The sequence below is a fragment of the Bufo gargarizans genome, chromosome 8 (genome assembly GCF_014858855.1).
Source record: "Bufo gargarizans isolate SCDJY-AF-19 chromosome 8, ASM1485885v1, whole genome shotgun sequence".
Classification (NCBI taxonomy): Eukaryota; Metazoa; Chordata; class Amphibia; order Anura; family Bufonidae; genus Bufo; species Bufo gargarizans.
The window spans coordinates 120428375-120451401 of record NC_058087.1 but is presented as its reverse complement, the minus strand read 5'-3'; the positions used below and the strand labels follow the sequence as shown (position 1 = coordinate 120451401).

Sequence of the window (23027 nt, the reverse complement as noted above, 5' to 3'; positions counted from 1 at the left end):
AGAAAAACGAGTGGCCATCATTACTTTAAGAAATGAAAGTCAGACAGTCCGAAAAATTGAGAAAAGTTTGAAAGTGTCCCCAAGTGCAGTCACAGAAACCATCAAGCGCTACAAAGAAACTGGCTCACATGCGGACCGCCCCAGGAAAGGAAGACCAAGAGTCACCTCTGCTGTGGAGGATAAGTTCATCCGAGTCACCAGCCTCAGAAATCGCAGGTTAACAGCAGCTCAGATTACAGACCAGGTCAATGCCACACAGAGTTCTAGCAGCAGACACATCTCTAGAACAACTGTTAAGAGGAGACTGTGTGAATCAGGCCTTCATGGTAGAATATCTGCTAGGAAACCACTGCTAAGGACAGGCAACAAGCAGAAGAGACTTGTTTGGGCTAAAGGACACAAGGAATTGACATTAGACCAGTGGAAATCTGTGCATTGGTCTGATGAGTCCAAATTTGAGATCTTTGGTTCCAACCACCGTGTCTTTGTGCGACGCAGAAAAGGTGAACGGATGGACTCTACATGCCTGGTTCCCACCGTGAAGCATGGAGGAGGAGGTGTGATGGTGTGGGGGTGCTTTGCTGGTGACACTGTTGGGGATTTATTCAAAAATGAAGGCATACTGAACCATCATGGCTACCACAGCATCTTGCAGCGGCATGCTATTCCATGCGGTTTGCGTTTAGTTGGACCATCATCTATTTTTCAACAGGACAATGACCCCAAACACACCTCCAGGCTGTGTAAGGGCTATTTGACCATGAAGGAGAGTGATGGGGTGCTGCGCCAGATGACCTGGCCTCCACAGTCACCGGACCTGAACCCAATCGAGATGGTTTGGGGTGAGCTGGACCGCAGAGTGAAGGCAAAAGGGCCAACAAGTGCTAAGCATCTATGGGAACTCCTTCAAAAATGTTGGAAGACCATTTCAGGTGACTACCTGCTCATCAAGAGAATGCCAAGAGTGTGCAAAGCAGTAATCAAAGCAAAAAAGGTGGCTACTTTGAAGAACCTAGAATATGACATATTTTCAGTTGTTTCACACTTTTTTGTTATGTATATAATTCCACATGTGTTAATTCATAGTTTTGATGCCTTCAGTGTGAATCTACAATTTTCATAGGTCATGAAAATAAAGAAAACTCTTTGAATGAGAAGGTGTCCAAACTTTTGGACTGTACTGTAGGTGTCATATAGCTTTAGACAGATGTAGGTGTCATATAGCTGTCATATAGCTTAGATACATATAGCTGTCATATAGCTTATATATAGCTTATAGATACATATAGCTATATGACAGCTATATGTATCTAAGCTATATGACAGCTATATGTATCTAAGCTTAGATACATATAGCTGTCATATAGCTTAGATACATATAGTTGTCATATAGCAATGTGACAGGAAGATCTTCTGCCTGTGTTAGCTAGGGGATGATCATGTGATCATGCAAAGTTAGTATGTGCAGAGCAGGGGGAGGGAAGGTCAGATTATTCACACCCACAAATATTCATGAGGGAGAGCTCCGGCATTGTTGTTACACGCCCCCACAGCTTTGCTGCAGCATGCAAACAAAGCATGCATAACAGAACTATAACTCGGATAACCCCTTTAATGGAGCTTTCAAATAAATAATAGTAATAATAATAAAAGTTATGTCGTATGGACTGTGCTATGTACTAGTATTTAATAAAAAGCATTAAATACTATAACAGTATTTCTAAATCCATGTTAATTGGGTTGTCACACAAAAAAACTACACCAGTGTGAATCCATTTCTTTCATTTGTATCAATTAGATTAAATCAAACTAAAAACCACAGCAGTGTGAACAGTAATGTAAACTAATACCATATAGAAAATACCCATTACATAAAAAGAAAATAAATAATGAAACATTAATTCCCTCCTCAAATTGGTCTGCAAGAGTCAGTTCACTGGGAAGAAGCACTTTCCTAAGGAAACTGGTGAGCTGCTGTTTGTAGGAGAGAATATCTCCAAATACAGTGCTGCATTATTACAGTAGTAATAGAAAGATGTGATTTAAAGGCCATGGGAAAATAATATTAACATATTTTAGGGGCTGCCTTGAGTTAAAAAAATATGTGCACTAAGTCTCAGACTGCAATCTTCAATCCTTCATTTTCAGCATTTTGAGACCCCCTGATATACACTTTGCAACCACTCCTGGTTTCAGACTTTTCTCATGCGGATGGGTCTCTCGCATACATACTGGGTGTGAGGGTTGTGTGTAATAGGATGCATATCCCCTATACAAACTGCCTTGTGTGTGTTTTCTTCACAATCTACATCATGTGCGAGCTGCCCTCCTCACATGCTTTCCCCCTCTCCACACTCAGATCTGTTATGGACAACTTTCCCCCCTTCCTTGCTGCTATCTAAAATTGAGAGAAAGGAGAAAAAGAACAGAGAGCCATGAGAAACAGGAGCAGTGCTCTGATGGATTTATGTCAGATTGTGCAGCTCTGAAGCTTGGTAAAGGACCTCCACACACTATAAAGGTAAAAAAGTTAAAAAGTTTTAATTAAGACTTTTAGAAAGTTGCTTAGACACAGTCTGGCGGCAGTTTTAACCAGGCACAGTTTGAAGAAAGCAGGACAGATATGCCTTTCGTGGAGCTTTTATCATCAGGAGTAGCGTGAATAGAAAATTGCATTCTGCCAAGCACTGATCCTGCCCCGGTAATGTGGCTTCAGTAAGCTGCTTGACAGCCCCTCCCCTCTGATCTGAGCGACAGCAGCAACAACAACCAGGAGACTGCAATGGCTGTCAGTCAACGCATAGGAGAGGGGTTGGAAAGCAGTTCAATGCAGAGAGCACACGTGGCAGTAGCAGATATTGTCAATCTTCTCGCCTGATATATTATTTCCTACTGTTGTTCCGCTTTTTATTTTTATTATGGATTTATTTGAGGGAATAAAATGTCTTCTAGCAGTTGTGATCAGTGTAATTATTGTGTAAAGCAGCAATGCTCCATTCCCTATGATCTGAAGATGTGACTGTCACATCCTCATCACTTATCAGCAGTAGCTTTTACAAATATGTTAAATATGTATACATCTTTTTTCCAATGAAAATCCTACATGGAATAAATGGCATCAAACTAGCCACAACACTATTCTTTACCTTATTTCGTTTTCAAAAGCCTTAATAAATGGAGATCCTCTCATGGTTTGAGTTTTGACAATGTGGTCATCTAGCAGCATCTGTATATCATCCACAGATGATAAAATATAGGTCCCAGTTTCACGATAGGGAAGTAAAGTGAACTCCATTTGATCCCATTCAGAAATCATTTTCTCCATTGCTTTTTCAAGTGAGTATTCCTTGCTTGCTGATTCACTAATGCCTTCAAATTTGTCCAAATATGGCTGAAGTTTCATGTCCAAAAACTTATTAACACTGGTGTCCTCTTGGGGTTTAATTGGATAGCCGACTATAGCAGACATTGCCTCCCAGTGTCTGTCGCGCAATCCTGGATTACAAACAACCTGAATAAGGGGTATGATTTCTTTGAATTCTTCTACTTTGTGTTTGATTTTCAGTGTTAGAGAATGAGCATTTGGAGAGTCAGTAAATGTTCTTTCAAGTTTGTACAGCATTCTCCAGTAATTTCCAACATCTTGCTCTACAAGATCAGGATTTACTGTAGTATAAGGACCTTCCATCCAATTTTTATACTTTGTGTTAAACTCTACTATAATTTCATAGAGTCTAAGATATGGATTAAGAGAATCTTGAATCTTTTTCCTTTGCGGATACTGTGAAGCTATCCAGCCGAATGCTTCCTCCTCCAAGTTAAGCTGATCAACCTAAAACAATTAAAGACAAAATATACCTGATGTATGAAACTTCATAGAATTAGCTTTAATATTTTGGTACTTTTACCAGCTTACAGGTCTCTAATAACGTTTTCTCTCTCTGAACCTGCTGTATGACCACTGACAATGCATGAAGGATCACATCAGTTGTAGGGGCCAAAAACCCTACCGTTGACTCCATCAATGGCCCACAAATCACATTCAGAAAAGGCCAGGTCAAGAGGTAGGCAAGCACACAAAATATTTATGACTAATGTTTTCTCTATACAATTTTTTCATCTAAAACAGCTTTGGAGAAGAAGAAATTAAAAATTCAAGTGAATGGGACCTGAGCTACAGTATGCCAGCACGGCTACTACATAGTGAATGGAGCCTTCTGCTTCCATCTCCATCTACTGTTATACTGTATTTATGACACTAGCTGCTGCTGCAAACCGCTGATCAGCAGGTGTGCCAAGCGTTAAGACACCACCAGAGAATGGGTCTTCAATAACTAAAAGGTGGACAACCCGTTTAAGCCCTCAGATAATCAAAAAACACATTTTCAGTAAAATATGTCCAAACCTTTGACTAGTACGTTAGACTTTCTCCAAGTTAATATCTTATTAAAATGTTACTTGTTGACAAATTCAAAAAGTTCAACGTACACTAAATATCTGTCAGACTATAAATATAAAAGATGCAGAGCTGCAGAAAAGATAGCTAACTATAATACATCATATTACAATATATTCAACTGTAGGAACATTTACTTTGTTATAAATACTGAAAAATGTAATTTCAAAGAGGGATCATTTGCATCAACTACACCTTAAAGTTTAAAGGTTGTGTCACTTCAGCAGATGTCATTTGTTATGTAGAGGAAGTTAATTGTTATTGTCCATATTGCCTCCTTTGCTGTCTTAATTCATTTTTTTCAGTGCATTAGACACTGCTTTTTTCCATGGTTACGACCACCCTGCAGTCCAGCAGTAGTAGCCATGCTTGCACACTGTAGGATAAAGATAAGGCCTATGCACATTTCGGTGTTCTTGGCCACCAGAGAGAACAGCTCCTTCTCCTATGGTGTGCAAGCAAGATTGCAGGGCGGTTGTAACCCCCTGTAAATGAGAAGTGCATAATGTAATGGAAAAATGAATCCAGCCAACAAAGGAGGCAATATGGACAACCACAATACATTAGTAAGTGCCTTCTATTAACTTTGTCTACAGGATAAATGCCATTTGCTGAAGTGAGACAGACCCTTTAAAAAAGTTCTCTGGGAATGAATTAAAATGGCAGCCAGCAATCTGTCCTGTAATGTGAGCAAAGCTTCCTAGGCGGTAAGGGGGCAGGGCCTCACTACACACTACGCTCTGGCATTCACATATACTACATATTGGTGTGCTCTCCTATCAGGCCGCTCAGCCATGATGACATATCATAGGCAGGATCACAGCATTACCATATATTGAAGAGCAGTGTAGTGTGTACCTTTTCAATGGCTTGTTCCAACTTAGAATTTAGTGCTTGTGCTTTTTTGAGGTATCTGTTCACCTCCTGGATATCTCCATATGCTTTAAATTCTTCTACTTGCTTGCTGTAGTTTTCTAATTCTTCAATAAACCTTTCACAGCGCAACTGTACAGAAATGATATTTCTAGTTAACAAAAAGTTTAACACAAGCAGCATACATAGGTTGTACACAAAAGGGTCCTATTGTGATAACATCATTTCAAATAAAACAGCACAGAATACCACAGAAGAAACATATGCATTTACATTACTGCATAAGTGACTTCTCTTGGTAATGTGTACTATCAACAATACACAAGTATCTTGCCAACCTTCAGTCCTTCTTGATATTGTTCAGTCTTTTCCCTTATTATCTTTCTGTGCTCCTCAAAAACATCTCCCATTCGGCCATGCCACTGAAAGGTACTATTATTCAAACGAATGTCAGCAGGGGACAAAGTAACATAATCCACAAGGAATATGAGACGGTTTTTGGCTTCTACAAGTTTTGACTCCATGTCCGTCATATCCTGCGCTTCCACCTTCTGAATGTATTCCTGGAAGTAAAACACACAATATAACCATTAATTTTCTGAAATCATAATCTCTGGGGCGAAACATGCTTGGAATCTCATGGAAATTGCTTTATTGCTGCAAATCCACAGTAAATACGCAGCAAAATCCGACAGTTTTAGGCTACTTTCACATCTGCATTTTTAATTCAGGTTTTGAAATCCAGCAGAGGATCATTATCAATGGGAACACAACTGATCAGGATGCATCAGTTCATAAAGCAAAATCAATGGAAGGCTACTTTCACATCTGCGTTTTCTTTCCCGGTTTAGCCATCCGGCAGAGGATCTCAAAACCAGAGGAAAACAAATCCGTTTGAATAATACAACCGGCTGCATCCATTCAGAACGGATCCAGTTGTATTATATTGAAAATGAACATGGTGTGTCTGAAAAAAATGGACCATTGACTTGCATGGTTTTTGATGCCGGATCCAACAAAGCAGAGTGCACCAGAATGCATTCCATTCCAGTTTGTTCAATTTTGTCCCCATTGACCATGACAATGAATGTGGACCAAACTCAAGTATTTTCCTCCGGTTTTGGGATGCTTTGCCAGATCTCAAAACCGGAAAGAAAAACGCAGATGTGAAAGTTGTCAGTAGTGCCTGATCAGTTTTTTTTTTGTAAAATCCACTGTGAAAATATGAAAAAGAATATTAACATGCTTTGGGTTTTAAAATTGTAAAATGTCATCCTCATGCCTTTACTGCAATCCACTGCACAAATCGGAGGTCATCCTGTTTTGCGTGGACTTATCCTAATGCAGTATTTCTGTATGAATCAGCAGATTTTTATAGATTTTAAGTATGTATGTATGTAGTCATTATTAAACCTGCTTGTATATAACAAAAATATTAGGCCATATACATAAAACTAGTGCAGGTTCCATCTTTCCATTGCAGATTAGAAATGACATCTTCTCTGTCTGGTAATGACATAATGGCTAATAGGATGCTACAGTTTACTAAAAGGACCATATATTAGTATTGCTGCTCATTGTTTACTGGTATCTTCCAGGCAAGGTTTAACTTGTCAAGAGTTGATACACAAACTCCATATGACTGAATTGGCAGGGAAAATGTGACCTAAAGGGTATCTACAGTATCAGCAGATTTGTACCTATGAAACTGGCTGACCTGTTACATGTGCGCTTGGCAGCTGAAGGCATCTGTGTTGGTCCCATGTTCATATGTGCCCGCATTGCTGAGAAAAATGAAATTGTAATATGTGCAAATGAAATTCTAGGAGCAACGGGCGCAATGCTGTTGATTGACAGGGTCAGGTGTGATGACATTTTCATTGCCTGGCCCTGTCAATAAAAGTGGAGAGGGGACTAAAGTTGCAGAGAGAGCAGAGCCTCTAGGTGTAACAGCAACACCCCCATCGCCTCTAGAGGCTCATTTGCATATATTCAAATAAAAATTTTCTCAGCAATTCAGGTTCATATGAACATGGGATCAACACAGATAGATGCCGTCAGCTGCCAAGTGCACATGCAACAGGTCAGCCAGTCTCATAGGTACAAATCTGCTGACAGGTGCCCTTTAAGTCACATTTTCCCTGCCAATTCAGAGGTCTCATAAGGTCTTCTTGTAGGCTGCTCACTCAGGTCCTTTGCAACAGTTGTTTGGCCTGCTTTGGAAATTGTATTTTTCCTGTGCCGCGTGCAGTGCTGCTCAGGACCTGACTGCGATAGCAGGCTGGGGGACCGCATGTAAGAGGGCCCTTGGCGGGTTCGATTTTTCATAAACTTTGGTCACTGCATGAGCATCACAGCTCTGTGCAAAAGCTGGATTTTCAGCTTTTGATTAGGGTGTGTTTGTAAAGATAGAAATTTGTTAGTAAACCTGAAGTTCGCGTCTTATATTTCATTAATAATACTTTATTTTTATTTTGTTGCAGTAACCAGAGTGTCTTTAGTCACCGTCATCAGTGTTGTGACATTAGTCAACAGCAGAGCTGTACAATGTCCTCTAGGACCCAGAAGTTATGCTATGGTGCGAGGTACCCGGATATAACATGATCGCCAAGCCCAAAAGAGGCAGTGCCTCTATTCACTACATAGCACTCATTGAGACTGAGTGCTGTTATTTGGGCGTTTTTTTTTTTTTTTGTTTGTTTTTTATCTGAAAACCCCTGTAAACCCTCTCTCAAGTAGTGATGCCATAAAAGTTAGCTGAAGACTGAGAACCTGTGCCGAGACCAAAACAGAAGAATCAGCTGCTATACTTCTCAGCTACTGATGACCAAGGGTCACATATTACTATGATGGCACATCTTGTGGTCACTTTTACAGTATCTCTGTAATTAAAAGACTTATTTCAAAATTCTGCCTTTGTTCCTAATTTCATTGCATAATTGTTTACATAAAAATAATGTAATAATTAAAGCACTATAATGCACCCATTCCACAAACACACCCTATATTCCTAAGGTACACATACCTTTAATTCCATGAGTTCTTGCGTATTTGGTGGAGTGCTAAGAGCCTTTTCTGCAATTTTTTCAAATTCATCACACAACCTGTAAAATAGGTTGAAAAAAGTCCCATAAAGCTATGCAAATGTCCTCCATTATAATATATTGATTCATGTATATATAAATATATATATTGATTTGCACAATTTGATATTGTACTATCACCAATATTATTTATGTAAACTTAAATTATCTGGTGATATCTTCGAATCCTTCCTGTACCATTCTATGTCACTCGGGTCACCCTGGCACTTTCCGTGGCAACAAGTAATGCTGAGGCGTATCTCATGTGATGTTATACGGCAACACCTTATGATGACGCACCAGGACCAGAGCAATGCTGAGAGACCCTAGAGGGTAAGATATTTCCAGGATGATTCCTCAGAATAGGAAAGTCCTATCCTGCATGCTTTTTGGGATGAGTCTGTGCACTGGATTTTTCCTACACCACAATGTTTGAACATGGCCCTAAATGAGTTGCCCCTATCCATAGGATTAGTACTTGAACAGTGGGACCCAACCATGGGGAGACCCAAGGATCCCAAGAACAGGTGTTCTGAGGTCCACAAATGAATGGAGCCACAGTTGAACATATGCGCTCCATTCTCTATGAAACCGCTGCACCCGCTGTTACTATCTCTATCACTCTCAGAGAAAATGCACATAACAGCTGCTTGCATGTTCAACCACCTCTCCATTCATTTAGGGTACGTGGGATCCCATTTGGCGGGTTCCTGAATTGTGGATATGAGATTTGTATCTTGGGATAACAGCTTTAACTGTAAAGTGCAAGTTCAAGCAAACTTATTAAAATTGACCTAATAAGGTAATTATATACTGTAGCAGAGCCAATAATTATTTTACTCTTCACTCAAATTCAAGTTTCCAAGGGTCTCCGTGTATTACAAGCCCTTGACACCAAAGGCAATAAAAATACTCCTGCACATTACTGGGCTATACAGGAGAGGTTGTTCTGGAGCTCCTGGCTGACTTCCTCATCTGCCCTCCCTGCATGCTCTCTATATGTAGAGCGTTTTTTGTTCCATTTTAACTTCCCCGGTTTCTGGCCAATCACAGAAGGAAGCAAAAAAATAATTATATATATATATATATGTAAATATACACACACATATCCTATGGAAATACTGCAAGACACAAATTTCTCTAGGAAGACGATGACGATGGATGAACGCGCTCTGCATAACTCACCGTTACAATGAAGATATAGAAAACTGCTCTGAGAACTAAAACAGTTTTGCAGTTGCTCAATAATGTTTGCCATGACAACAACTACACTATATTGCAGAAAACAACTTACCTTCTGTTGCTCTCCTGATGATCTTTAAACATTTTTCCTATCAGTTTTCCGCAAATAGACTCTGTTCGCTTGGCAATTGCTCTGATTAATTCTTCACAGTGGAGTTCAAACATTCCTAAACATATGATCTGAGAAAATTTTAAAGCATGATTTACAAGTTATACAAATATTTAATAATCTCAGTAATGGGGCCATTCTCAGGTCTGCTATTGGGCCCAATTTTCAAGCTTTGTATTACATGAACATATTTTCTTTCCATGTCCGTTCCGTTTTTTTTTTTGCAGACTGTATGTGGAACCATTTATTTCAATGGGTCTGCAAAAAAAAATATGAAGTTACTCCGTGTGCATTCAGTTTCCGTATGTCCGTTCCACAAAAGGATAGAACGTGTCCTATTATTGTCTTCATTACGGACAAAGATAGGACTGTTCTATTAGGAGCAAGCTGTTCCGTTCCACAAAATAATGAATGCACACAGACGTCATCCATATTGTTTTGCAGATCTGTGTTTGGGGACCGCAAAATTCATACGGTCATGTGCATGAGCCCTAAAGGCTAGTTTCACACTGGGGAGTCTGTGTAAGCTCACATACTGACCTCCCTAGCACTGACGGGGTTGTATAGCATTATATTGATTTATGATACTATGTAACCCTTAGGCCCCTTTCACACGGGCGAGTTTTCCGTGCGGGTGCGATGCGTGCGGTGAACGCACTGCACCCGCACTGAATCCTGACCCATTCATTTCTATGAGACTGTGCACACGAGCGGTAATTTTCACGCATCACTTGTGCGTTGCGTGAAAATCACAGCATGCTCCTCTTTGTGCGTTTTTCACGTAACGCAGGCCCTATAGAAATGAATGGGGTTGCGTGAAAATCGCATGCATCCGCAAGCAAGTGCGGATGCGGTGCGATTTTCACGCATGGGTTCTAGGTGACAGTCTATTCACTGTATTATTTTCCCTTATAACATGGTTATAAGGGAAAATAATAGCATTCTGAATACAGAATGCTTAGTATAATAGTGCTGGAAGGGTTAAAAATAATAAAAAAGTTAACTCACCTTCTCCTCTTGTTCGCGTAGATGCCGGTCTGTTCTTTAGCTGTGGGCTAAAGGACCTGTGGTGATGTCAGATCACATGCTCCATCACCATGGTGATGGACCATGTGATTGGAGCATGTGATCTGACATCACCTCAGGTCATTCAGCCCACAGCTAAAGAACAGACCGGCATGTACGCGAACAATAGGAGAAGGTGAGTTAACTTTTTTATTATTTTTAACCCTTCCAGCACTATTATACTAAGCATTCTGTATTCAGAATGCTATTATTTTCCCTTATAACCATGTTATAAGGGAAAATAATACAATCTTCAGAACATCAATCCCAAGCCCGAACTTCTGTGAAGAAGTTCGGGTCTGGGTACCAAACATGCGCGATTTTTCTCACGCGAGTGCAAAACGCATGACAATGTTTTGCACTCGCGCGGAAAAATCGCGCATTTTCCCGCAACGCACCCGCCTCTTATCCGGGCAAAAAACATGACGCCCGTGTGAAAGAGGCCTTAGAGTCCTGGAATCAATGGTATAAAGCCTCATTCACATGTCTGTGTCCATGCTTAAATCTGTGAAAAGGTGGTCAATTATACCACCATGAAGATGTCTGTGATGGATCCATGTGGAGTCAGTTTGTCGCTGTCCATGTGTCATCCGTGTTTCAATGACACTGCACAGCAAAAAATTTATTTTCAAAGCATCTCTTCCTAATGATCTGTGAAACACGGATGAAACACGGCATCCATGTTGCACCTGTAGTTTTCACGGACCCACAGTCTATAATGGGCAAGATGGATCCGTGAACACGGACAAAATAGAGCAAGCATCTGTGCTAAAAACGCGGACCCACGGACCGTGGTAAAAAAAAACATAGTGATGGATCATGTGATGAGCGCAGTGACGTCACCACAGGTCCTTTTCCTTCTGGCCATCAAAGAAGAAGACAGAAGAGAAGCTGAGCTGCACGAACAAAGGGGATGAGATGAGTTAAATTATTATTATTTTTATCCATCCCTATTGTACTATGCATTCTGTATTAAGAATGCTATTATTTTCCCTTATAACCATGTTATAAGGCAAAAAAATAAAATCTACACAACACCTAACCCAAACCCGAACTTCTGTGAAGAAGGCAGAGTTCGTGTTTGGGTACCAAACATGCCAATTTTTCTCACGCGCGTGCAAAACGCAGTAAAACGATTTGCACTCGCACAGAAAAAAATCAATAAAAAAAGAAAATCAAGCATTTTCCTGCAACGCACCTGCATCTTATCCGGCCCTCACACACGACACCCGTGTGAAAGAGGCCTAAGGGTTACATAGCATCTAAAACAATATAATGTTGCATAGCATTAATAAATCTACACAACACCGAACCCAAACCTGAACGTCTGTGAAGAAGTTCAGGTCTGGGTACCACAGTCGGTTTTTTATCACGCGCATGCAAAACACATTGCACCCGCGCAATAAAAACTGAACATCGGAACGCAATCGCAGTCAAAACTGACTGCAATTGCGTACCTAATCGCGCGGGTTTGCCGCAATACACCGGGACGCATCCGGACCTAATCCGGACACGCCTGTGTGAACCCAGCCTAAGGCCTAGTTCACACGAACGTATGGCTTTTATAGTTTTTTGCGGTCCGTTTTTCACGGATCCGTTGTTCCGTTTTTGAGTTCCGTTGTGTTTCCGTTTCCGTTCCGTTGTTCCGTTCCGTTTTTCCGTATGCCATGTACAGTTTACAGTAATTACATAGGAAAAATTGGGCTGGCCATAACATTTTCAATAGATGGTTCAGAAAAAACGGAACGGAAACGGAAGACATACGGATGCATTTCCGTATGTGTTCCGTTTTTTTTGCGGATCCATTGACTTGAATGGAGCCACGACCCGTGATTTACGGCCAAATATAGGACAAGCTCTATCTTTCAACGGAACGGAAAAACGGAAAAACGGAAACGGAAGGCATACGGAACACATTCCGTTTTTTTTGCGGAACCATTGAAATGAATGGTTCCGTATACGGACCGTATACGGAACACAAAAAAACGGCCCGTACACCCGCAAAAAAAACGTTCGTGTGAACTAGGCCTAAGGCTCATTTCACATACATTTGGCATGAACACCAAGAAGGTTTCCTGGTGTAGATGGTGTCCATAGGGCTCCATTAGGAGAAGACCGCCTTCAATACCGCACAACCATAAACAGTGAAGACCAGTTACACATTGCGGTCTTTATTAGCTAAATACAGTAAAAGGCAGCTGCAGCCTAATTGGCTGTGAAGTTCTTGACTGCAGACGGCAGTGACCCAAGTGGCTCACGACCACGCCGCATGGTCATACCCCTACTTAGACAGGTAAAAAAATAAATAAAATAAAGTGTCCTCCAGGCATTTGTATGGCTGGTATATGTTAATATACCACTGAAAAGAGAGAGAATGCAGACGAACATAGTAGAGTTTAGTTAAAAAAAATATATCTTTTATATATATGTATATATACAGTACAAACCAAAAGTTTGGATACACCTTGTCGTTCAAAGAGTTTTCTTTATTTTCATGACTATGAAAATTGTAGATTCACACTGAAGGCATCAAAACTATGAATGAACTAACACATGTGGAATTATATACATAACAAAAAAGTGTGAAACAACTGAAAATATGTCATATTCTAGGTTCTTCAAAGTAGCCACCTTTTGCATTGATTACTGCATTGCACACTCTTGGCACTCTCTTGATGAACTTCAAGAGGTAGTCACCTGAAATGGTCTTCCAACAGTCTTGAAGGAGTTCCCAGAGATGCTTAGCACTTGTTGGCCCTTTTGCCTTCACTCTGCGGTCCAGCTCACCCCAAACCATCTCGATTGGGTTCAGGTCCGGTGACTGTGGAGGCCAGGTCATCTGGCGCAGCACCCCATCACTCTCCTTCATGGTCAAATAGCCCTTACACAGCCTGGAGGTGTGTTTGGGGTCATTGTCCTGTTGAAAAATAAATGATGGTCCAACTAAACGCAAACTGGATGGAATAGCATGCCGCTGCAAGATGCTGTGGTAGCCATGCTGGTTCAGTATGCCTTCAAATTTGAATAAATCCCCAACAGTGTCACCAGCAAAGCACCCCCACACCATCACACCTCCTCCTCCATGCTTCACGGTGGGAACCAGGCATGTAGAGTCCATCCGTTCACCTTTTCTGCGTTGCACAAAGACATGGTGGTTGGAACCAAAGATCTCAAATTTGGACTCATCAGACCAAAGCACAGATTTCCACTGGTCTAATGTCCATTCCTTGTGTTCTTTAGCCCAAACAAGTCTCTTCTGCTTGTTGCCTGTCCTTAGCAGTGGTTTTCCTAGCAGATATTCTACCATGAAGGCCTGATTCACACAGTCTCCTCTTAACAGTTGTGGGGTGGATCTGTGGAGGACGCTGTTATGGGGGGGGATCTGTGGAGGACGCTGTTATGGGGGGGATCTGTGGAGGACGCTGTTATGGGGGGGATCTGTGGAGGACGCTGTTATGGGGGGGATCTGTGGAGGACGCTGTTATGGGGGGGATCTGTGGAGGACGCTGTTATAGGCAGGGGATGTGTGCTATGACACATAGGGCCATGAGGGGGGCCAGCATAAGACACACATATAGCATCTTATGCTGGTCCCCCTCATGGTCCTATGTGTCCTAAACTGCGCACATAACTGGTTTTGTGTGTAAAGTATTTTACTAGTGTGTAAAACAATCTCTCTCCTATTGATAACAGGTCCGGCCTCTGTACTCACTGTCACTATAAATGCACTGCAGCGAGCGGCAGCGAGGTGGCCAACCGGTGCATGACTGACATCACTTAGTAACGCTCCTCCCACTTCAGCCCGGGCCGCTCGCTGCATATATTTTTGCGATATATCGTGCAGCCCTACTGTGAAGTGAAAACCATTTCAGGTGACTACCTCTTGAAGCTCATCAAGAGAATGCCAAGAGTGTGCAAAGCAGTAATCAAAGCAAAAGGTGGCTACTTTGAAGAACCTAGAATATGACATATTTTCAGTTGTTTCACACTTTTTTGTTATGTATATAATTCCACATGTGTTAATTCATAGTTTTGATGCCTTCAGTGTGAATCTACAATTTTCATAGTCATGAAAATAAAAAAAAACTCTTTGAATGAGAAGGTGCGTCCAAACGTTTGGTCTGTACTGTATATATATTAATACACACACACTCACTTTAACCCTTAGGATACCGAAGGTTTTTTAGTTTTTTCTTTCCTATCATCCTGGAGCCATAACTTTTTAATTTTTCCATTCACATAGCTGTGTGGGGGGCTTATTTTTTGTGTAACAAGTTGTACTTTCTAACCATTTAATATGGCATACAATGTAGAGGGAGGCATGAAAAAAAATTCCAAATGCGGTGGAATTGGGGAAAAAAAGCAATTCCTCCACCATTTTACAGGTTTTGTCCCTACGGCGTTACCTTTGTGGCAAAACTGACCCGTGCCCTTCATTCTGTGGGTCAGTACTTTTACAATAATACCACAGATTTATACGTTTTTTTTTATGTCGAAATATTGTAAAAATAAATGAACATTTTGAAAAAAAAAATATGGTTTTTACATCGCCATCTTCTGACCCCTATAACTTTTTTATAGTTATATCTACTAAGCTGTGTGGGGGGTGATTTTTTGCGGGACGATCTGTTGTTTTTATTGATACCATTTTGGAGTGTGTGTGACTTTTTGTCTATTGTCTATTACACTTTTTTGGGGTAAGAGAAGAAATTAAAAATATCTGCTATTTTGACCCTTTTTTCGTTACGCCATCTGCCGTATTTGCAAAAATATTTTTATATTTTAATAGTATGGGCGTTTTTGGACACGGTGATCCCCTGATGTTTATATTTTTATTTATGTATTTTTTTTTTATTCTACGGAAAGGGGGGTAAAATTATAAATTTTAATATTTTTAACTTTTTATTTTACTCTTTTTATGGTTTTGTAGCTCGTGTTTGAGGCTAAAAGACTCTATATTTTTTTATTTTGTATCATTATGTTTCTTATATATCCATATTGGTACTAGAATAGCTTATTTCTTATGTTGGCCTGCCACCTGCTGGTCAAAATAAGAATTGCAGCTTTAATACTCCGAGGCCCAGCGTATTGAATTCAATTACCAGCCCAGAGGTTTTAATGACTGCAATCTGCATTATTGCTGATCACGGTCATTAGCCGCGGGTCTCTGCTGTTTGAAACAGTGGAGACCCGCCGGCCATGGCACCCACTGCACATGCGAGAAGGCACCATGTTCACCCATCGCTCTAGTAGCGAAAAGGTTAGATGTTTATATGCATTTTTAACCCCTTCTCTATATCTGCTGTACGTGTACAGTGGATGTCAGGTCTTCAAAGGTGCCACCTGCTCAGGAGCAGAATGAGTGCCATAGCCACTTACTGCCTGCTGTTTCATACAGCAGGCACCCGCAGCTAATGTCCACAACTGTCGGTAATGCCTATTGCGGATATTTAACCCCTCAGACGCCGTGGTCAAATATGACCACAGCGTCAGAGAAGGCGAAAAACCGGAAGCAGGAGCGTTTTCCCCCGGCAAAGACTGGGGAAAGTGCCCTTTTCTAATAATGATCCAGAGCCTGTACTAGGCTTCCAGGCTCAAAATATTTAAATCAACCCCTTTCCCCCAATCAAATAAACAATTTTTAAAAATAACATCATGGGCATTGCAAAAAAAAAGTTATCCCATTTGGTAAATGGCGTAACGGGAAAAAGAAAATGGCTGATTTGCCCTTTTTTTTTATCACTTTATCTCCCAACTTTTTTATAAAAAGTGATCAAAAAGTCATCCACACCCCAAAATGGTAATATCAAAAACTACAGATCGTCCAGCAAAAAATGAGCCCCCCACACATCTTCATAAACATAACTATAAAAAGTTATGGTGTCAGAACACAGCGATGAAAAGAAAAAATATATATATTTAAAAAAATATATAATTTGTATTTAAATGCTAAGACTATACGTATGTGGTATCGTTGGATTTGTAATGACCTGGAGAATGATATAGAAAAACTATTGAAAGCTATTGAAAAGTTCATGACGTACATGTTACACTGATGCCATTATAATCTACTGGTGACAGATATCTGTCGCAGCCAGTGTCGGACTGGCATGCCTTGGGCCCACCAGTACAATTCATTCTGGGGGCCCATTGTAACACTACATTCAAATATTATCTACTCATGCAGTAGCAGACAGCAGCAAGATGGATGACCGATTATCAGGGCCCCTGCAGCGACTTCTAGAACGTAGGTTCCTGATGAAAGATGATACTGGCTGTCCTGCCTTTGTACCTAGAAGTCATTGCAGCCACCCTATGCATCTATAATAATAAACTGGGTAATTTGTTACGCAATCTACCCAACATAGGCTTCTTGAGGTGCCGTATTCTGCCTCTCTATATGTACTGCAGTGCAATCAGTGTACCATGCCATGTGCCACTTGTGCAGGTGGTGGGGGACTAGGGGACCACCAGGGGATTCACCTGTTCCCCTTAGGGCCAGCCCAAGCCTGGTCACAGCATCTATTTGACATACACTTTGGGAGCTTTTCACAGTATTTACTTTAAATTAAGGCCAAAAGATAATGGGAATATAACCTAAGCAACTTTATCACAGTGAAGATGTGTCATGGACCAAGTAGACAAAAAAACAAAACAAAACAACAGGCGGGTGTATCAGCTGAGAGGGAGGAGGGGCTGGGGTCACATCTGCTTTTATAATGACAGCGGGGCCCGTGCAGTGACTGTATTCTACTACACGGGCCCCGCTCACTGTATATAAACTTCATTCATAAAGTGGGCGGCGCAGGCGCATGACGTAGTGACTCACGCTGCCAGCGCCCATCCTCCCGGCCTGCCTCCTCCCTCCTCTCTGCTACTGAGCGCTTGTAAGTAATACTACCCAGAATTTTTATACATTAACAATGCCTACAATTACAGATAAAATTATATACAGTAAGCGGGGCCCGTGTAGTAGAATACAGTCACTGCACAGGCCCTGCTGTCATTATAAAACCAGATGCGACCCCCACCCCCTGTATTGGGGGTCATTCACACTACAGGGACACTGTTATGCAGGGGATCTGTGGATGACACATAGCATACGATGCTATATAATGCCCCTTTTGGTTTCTATCTCTATGGTGCCAAAATGGCCTCCAGTGAATCCAGGGACTACAAATACCAGCATGCATGCTGAGCAAACTATGTACTCATGCTAATTAAAATCAGCCCATGACGCAAAACAGGCCACAAGAGTGCACGACCAAATAGGAGCCAGCCACAACTCCCATACAAACTACAAAACAAAAAAAAGGAGGGGTCAGCACATCCCAATGCGCAGGTGCACGTCGCTATGGCTGAAAATACATATAAAACAACACATAATGCAACAGCACTCTACAAACCAAATAAAGTACAAAGGTATATTGTATTGCCAATGCTATGCTAATAAATTAGAGATCCTTAGCAAATACATTGGAGGCCATTTTGGCACCATAGAAATATAAACCAAAAGGGGCCCAGCATGCATGTGGGACCTACACTTCCTGAATTTCATGGTCGCTGTTATGGCACCCAACAGGTGAGTTTAGTGTTAGGACCAGTCCTATAAAGATCGCCTTGGCGTGCGGCAGACGGGCTCAAATAATTTTGTACAAAATGTATTTGCTAAGCATCTCTAATTTATTAGCATAGCATGTGCAATACAATATACCTTTGTACTTTATTTGGTTTGTAGAGTGCTGTTGCATTATGTGTTGTTCTATATGTATTTTCAGCCATAGCGACGTGCACCTGCGCATTGGGATGTGCTGACCCCCACCTCTTTGTTTTGTAATAATATGCTATATATGTGTCATCCACAGATCCCCCCCATAACAGTGCCATCCAGAGACCCCAATAAGAGCCATCCAGAGATCCTCATAACAGTGTCACCCAGATATATTCCCCATAACAGTGTCACCCACAGATCCCCCATAACAGTGTCACCCACAGATCCCCCATAGCAGTGTCCTCAACAGATCCCCCATAATAGTGTCATTCACAGACCACCATTAGTTCAAACCCACCAAAAGCACACCTAGGTGCGTCTTATAAGGCGAAAAATACGGGTATTACATTGTTGCATTTGCCTCTCCCTAAAGAAAAAAAAATGGTACAGTCCATTTAGTTCTGTAAAATGCATCCGTAGGAGAGCTAGATAGGACTAAACATGGCATCTGTCATGTGACCCGGCTTTCATTTAACTGCCCAGGTATCTAACAGGTGAATAGTAGCTAACTGTGGAGCAGAACACATGCAGTATTACTACTTGCAGCAGCCCCTCATGTCTGTCAGTGTAGAAGCAGACCTCAGTGTGCCGATTTATTTTTTAAACTAAACTTTATTAACAACGTGACAACATCACTTCTCTAATTGATGTGGTCACGTTGTTAATAAAGTTTAGTTTAAAAAATAAATAACAAGCAGTCATTTTACAACTCACTACAGACAGGCACACAATGTTGTAATGGCCACAATAAAAATCATGCTTCCACCATTAGTCCTATTAACTTTCCTGTGTGCTGACCCAGCACATGTATGTCATGCAACACTGCATACTGAACGTCAGGTTGTAAAGAGCATCACATGATGGCCATGTTTCAGTTAGGCCACGGATGCATTACAAAGGACTGCTACATGGGCTATACCATTCTTCTGCATATAGGGTCAACTGCCTCATATAATAAAAGGTATGAATGCAAGCAAACAAATACATAAAAAAAAAAAATACGGAATATTGTGCCCATGTTTCTATTGGTCACATAAAACAATAGTAGCAGAGTCAGTAACTGGCCATTTATAAAAGGCTTGGTCCACAACTTTTATAATGCTTTACCTTTCTAGAATTATACTGTATTTCATCTGTGAGTTTTTCATATTTAACGACCTCTCTCATAATTTCTTCAAATGTGTGGGTTTCAGCTAAAAACTGTTGAACATCCAACTCTGCCTGTTTGGTAATGATGAAGCTGTACTTATCATACAACTTCAGATGTTCCTTAGGCAGAAGGCTCTCCAGGGCTACAAATTCCTTCACTTTTCTTTTGTGTTCTTCCAAAATCTCTTCAGGAATAATTGGCTTTAAAGTTAATTTTGACTGATCCTGTATTTATATATATAAAAAATAAAAAACACATGATTACTGGCCCATACAATCAAAGCATATGCTCACTGACAATTCATAGAGTTCTATTCCCCTGCTAAAGGAAATGTTGGTAGAGAGCAGCAACATTAATATAGAAATGTAAGAAGCCAATCTGAAGCTCACTATACCGTACAGTAAGGGTGCCTTCACACACAGCTCTTGTTTCACCAAATTCTGTTACTGAAAATCAGCCCCATTCCTTCCTCTTCAAGGGGCTTTCAAAAGTCAATGGGGGTCATTTATTAAGCTGAAATATGCCTATATTAGTAGTAAATCCGGCGCAGATTGCAGCACAACGGTTAGGCCGCATTCACACATAAGTGGATTTTCACAGACCATAGTAACCAATGACCCTGTGTGCTTGTGCACTCAGCAGGAAGGCAGGACAGGTTTTCACGGACCGTGGTCTGTGAAAATCCACGTATGTGTGAATGCTGCAATCTGTGACTTCTCCCCGCTCACGCCAAGTCTAAAATTGTGGGCGTGGCATGGGCGGGAAAGGGGACGGACTGGCAGGCCCATCTCAGTTACCATTTTCTACACCTGTTTTAGGTGTAGAAAAAGGTCTAAATGTATGACAGATATGTACAAACAAATTTGATCCAACTCAAATGTGCCCCGATTGCCCTGATAAGGCATGTAGGACACTCTGAGGTCTCCTAGGATTGTATCCAATCCTTGTCAAGGTCTTCAACCCCAAGACAGCAGAAGTAATGCCAGTATTGTACTATTGGATTGGTTACGTTTTTTAAAATTAAAGACATTTCCAAAATAATTCCTTTTTGGCAACAGATGCCTGCAGGTGCTTATGCACACATGGGTGTAGATGCTGAGTCAATTGCAACCAAGGCAACTGAGTGGTCTTTTCCCAGAAGCGCACCAAGGTCGAGGAAGCTGTTTGGTTGATATGACAGCCTCCGGCCTTCTGAAGGCTCTGAGGCCTTCCATGGCTAAGTTCCTAAAAGGCTCTGTCTCTGGCAGGGCTTAATAGAAGCGCACTGAATCTCCCATAGATTGCAATGGTAAATCATGTAAAAGCAGTTTATGGGAGAAGCGAGCAGACGAACAAATGTTCAAGTCCCCTAATGGTACTTAAAATAACCTTAAAAAGTGTGTTTTTTTTAAATATATAAAACAAATAAATAATAAGCCTTTCCCCATCTATAAAAACGTTGGCAGGGCACAAGAGCAAATGGCTCTTGTCCCCGCCATGCACTCTTACAGGCTACAGGCAGTAGAATGGCATAGGCAGTGCAATGATGACTTGGGGGCTGCCTGCACCCAGACATCAAACAATGCTTGGGGGAGGATGCATGCAACTTGAATGAGGGCGGAAGATGCTTGTTGTGGGAGTCAGGTGAGTATCTGATTTTCTTTATTTGTTACTTTGGAGTATGCAGTAATTATTATATGCACTATGAGGGAGGCATTAACTAACTAACTACTGGGCCCCTATACAGGGTATTATAACTACTGGGGTCAGTGTAATTATTAGTGGTACTATAGGGTTTTTTATAATACCGGAGGCACTATAGCATACCTATTGTACACTGGGCAGCCTATTTACTACAAGGATACATGTAGCGAACAGTCGCTAATTGAAGATTTTACATAGAGAGGGGGAAAATAAATTATAAGCATCGGTTGTGAAATTGTCACACTACTAAAGCGCAGACCACTAGTGAATTCATAGATCGGTGACCTAGTATCTACATTTCTGACAATACAGAGATAGGAATACAGTAACTCCAGTGAGTCAGAATCAAAAATGAGAGAGGCTTTGCTTGAAGTAAGCTGATTGTTGCTGCATTGTTTTGCCACTTTGGTATTACTATGCAACAGTATTCAGACACTTTATGGTATTATAGAGGGCAATGTATGGAGGTATTAGTTATAGATTACCCTACTGTAGAAAGTGTTACAGTTTAGTCACTGCATACTGCCATCACATGTTCAGTACATGATGCAAGCACTGAATGAATATACAGTATATAGTTTCGGCAGAGTTATGCCTCATTCACACGTCAGTGTTCGTGATTTTGAAGAAAAAACAGGTGCAGGTCTAAACATAGAAAAGGTACATATCCTTCCCTTACACCTTATGTCTATGGAGGTTCCACTCCTGGTTTTGGAAATCACTGACCAAAACACTGATGTGTGAATGAGTCTTTAAATGGCTGAGTTTTCTGCAATTTGGGTTGGAGGAGAAAAAGTGCAGCTGCTAATAACAAGAATTACCTCCAGAAAATGACCTAAATGGTCAACAATGTATGATACACGTATGTAGCATATGTGGTATACACATTCAAATAATGACGGATATCATTATAAAACACTCACCCATTCAGAATATAGCTTTGTTTCAACTCTTGGAACCAGACCGACTGCTTTAACCATCACATCATAAACGTTTAGCAGCACAATTTCATAATCATTAAAATCAGGTTCAAATTTAATTGAAGTATTCTCGAGAATAAGTCTTATTATAAAGCCTGGATGTTTATATGGGTGAACTGAATCCTGGAAAAAACACAATTGTAATAGTTAGATAACAAGATAATGATTTATAAAATATCTGCCCTGCCTGTGGAAAAACCTACTAATGCCTTTGGATCAAAAGGCCCAAAATGGAGCTGCCTTTTGGGAGATGTGCAGTTGTTCCATTTGTGGGGGGGAATCGAATTTACAAATTCAACAAGAACCAAAGATTACAAAATCAGAAATGAGATTGGATGCACAATGATGAGGGTTACAATGCCACCTGCCCCTGTTCTAAAAATCTAGGTTGGCTTAGCACTAGTGTTGAGTGAATCAAGCTTCAGATCCTAGATCCTAGATCTGAAGTCGATTCGCTCCAAACTTTGTTTTAATGCTGTACAGAAACCCATCTCCATAAAATGTATGGACTCCAGCCAGGTGAAAAGAGTTATAACTTCGGACATCTATTTAAAAAATGTTAAACCATTTGAAAACATGGATCCGAAGTCGGCTTCAATACCGGCTGGTACCTCT

General features: G+C 40.9%; 1 protein-coding gene across 2 annotated transcripts in view; it reads right to left on the bottom strand.

Annotated features, from left to right (window-relative positions):
• Positions 1-23027, bottom strand: part of DNAH7 (dynein axonemal heavy chain 7) — a 518555-nt gene that overhangs the window by 394960 nt on the left and 100568 nt on the right. For both annotated transcript variants that reach the window (XM_044302717.1, XM_044302716.1), the window contains 7 exons: positions 22356-22535; positions 19707-19973; positions 9707-9834; positions 8355-8433; positions 5668-5892; positions 5315-5461; positions 3147-3832 (listed from right to left, as the gene is read on the bottom strand). In XM_044302717.1, the coding sequence (XP_044158652.1) occupies positions 3147-3832; positions 5315-5461; positions 5668-5892; positions 8355-8433; positions 9707-9834; positions 19707-19973; positions 22356-22535 (1712 nt within the window). The remainder of the gene's footprint in view (positions 1-3146; positions 3833-5314; positions 5462-5667; positions 5893-8354; positions 8434-9706; positions 9835-19706; positions 19974-22355; positions 22536-23027) is intronic.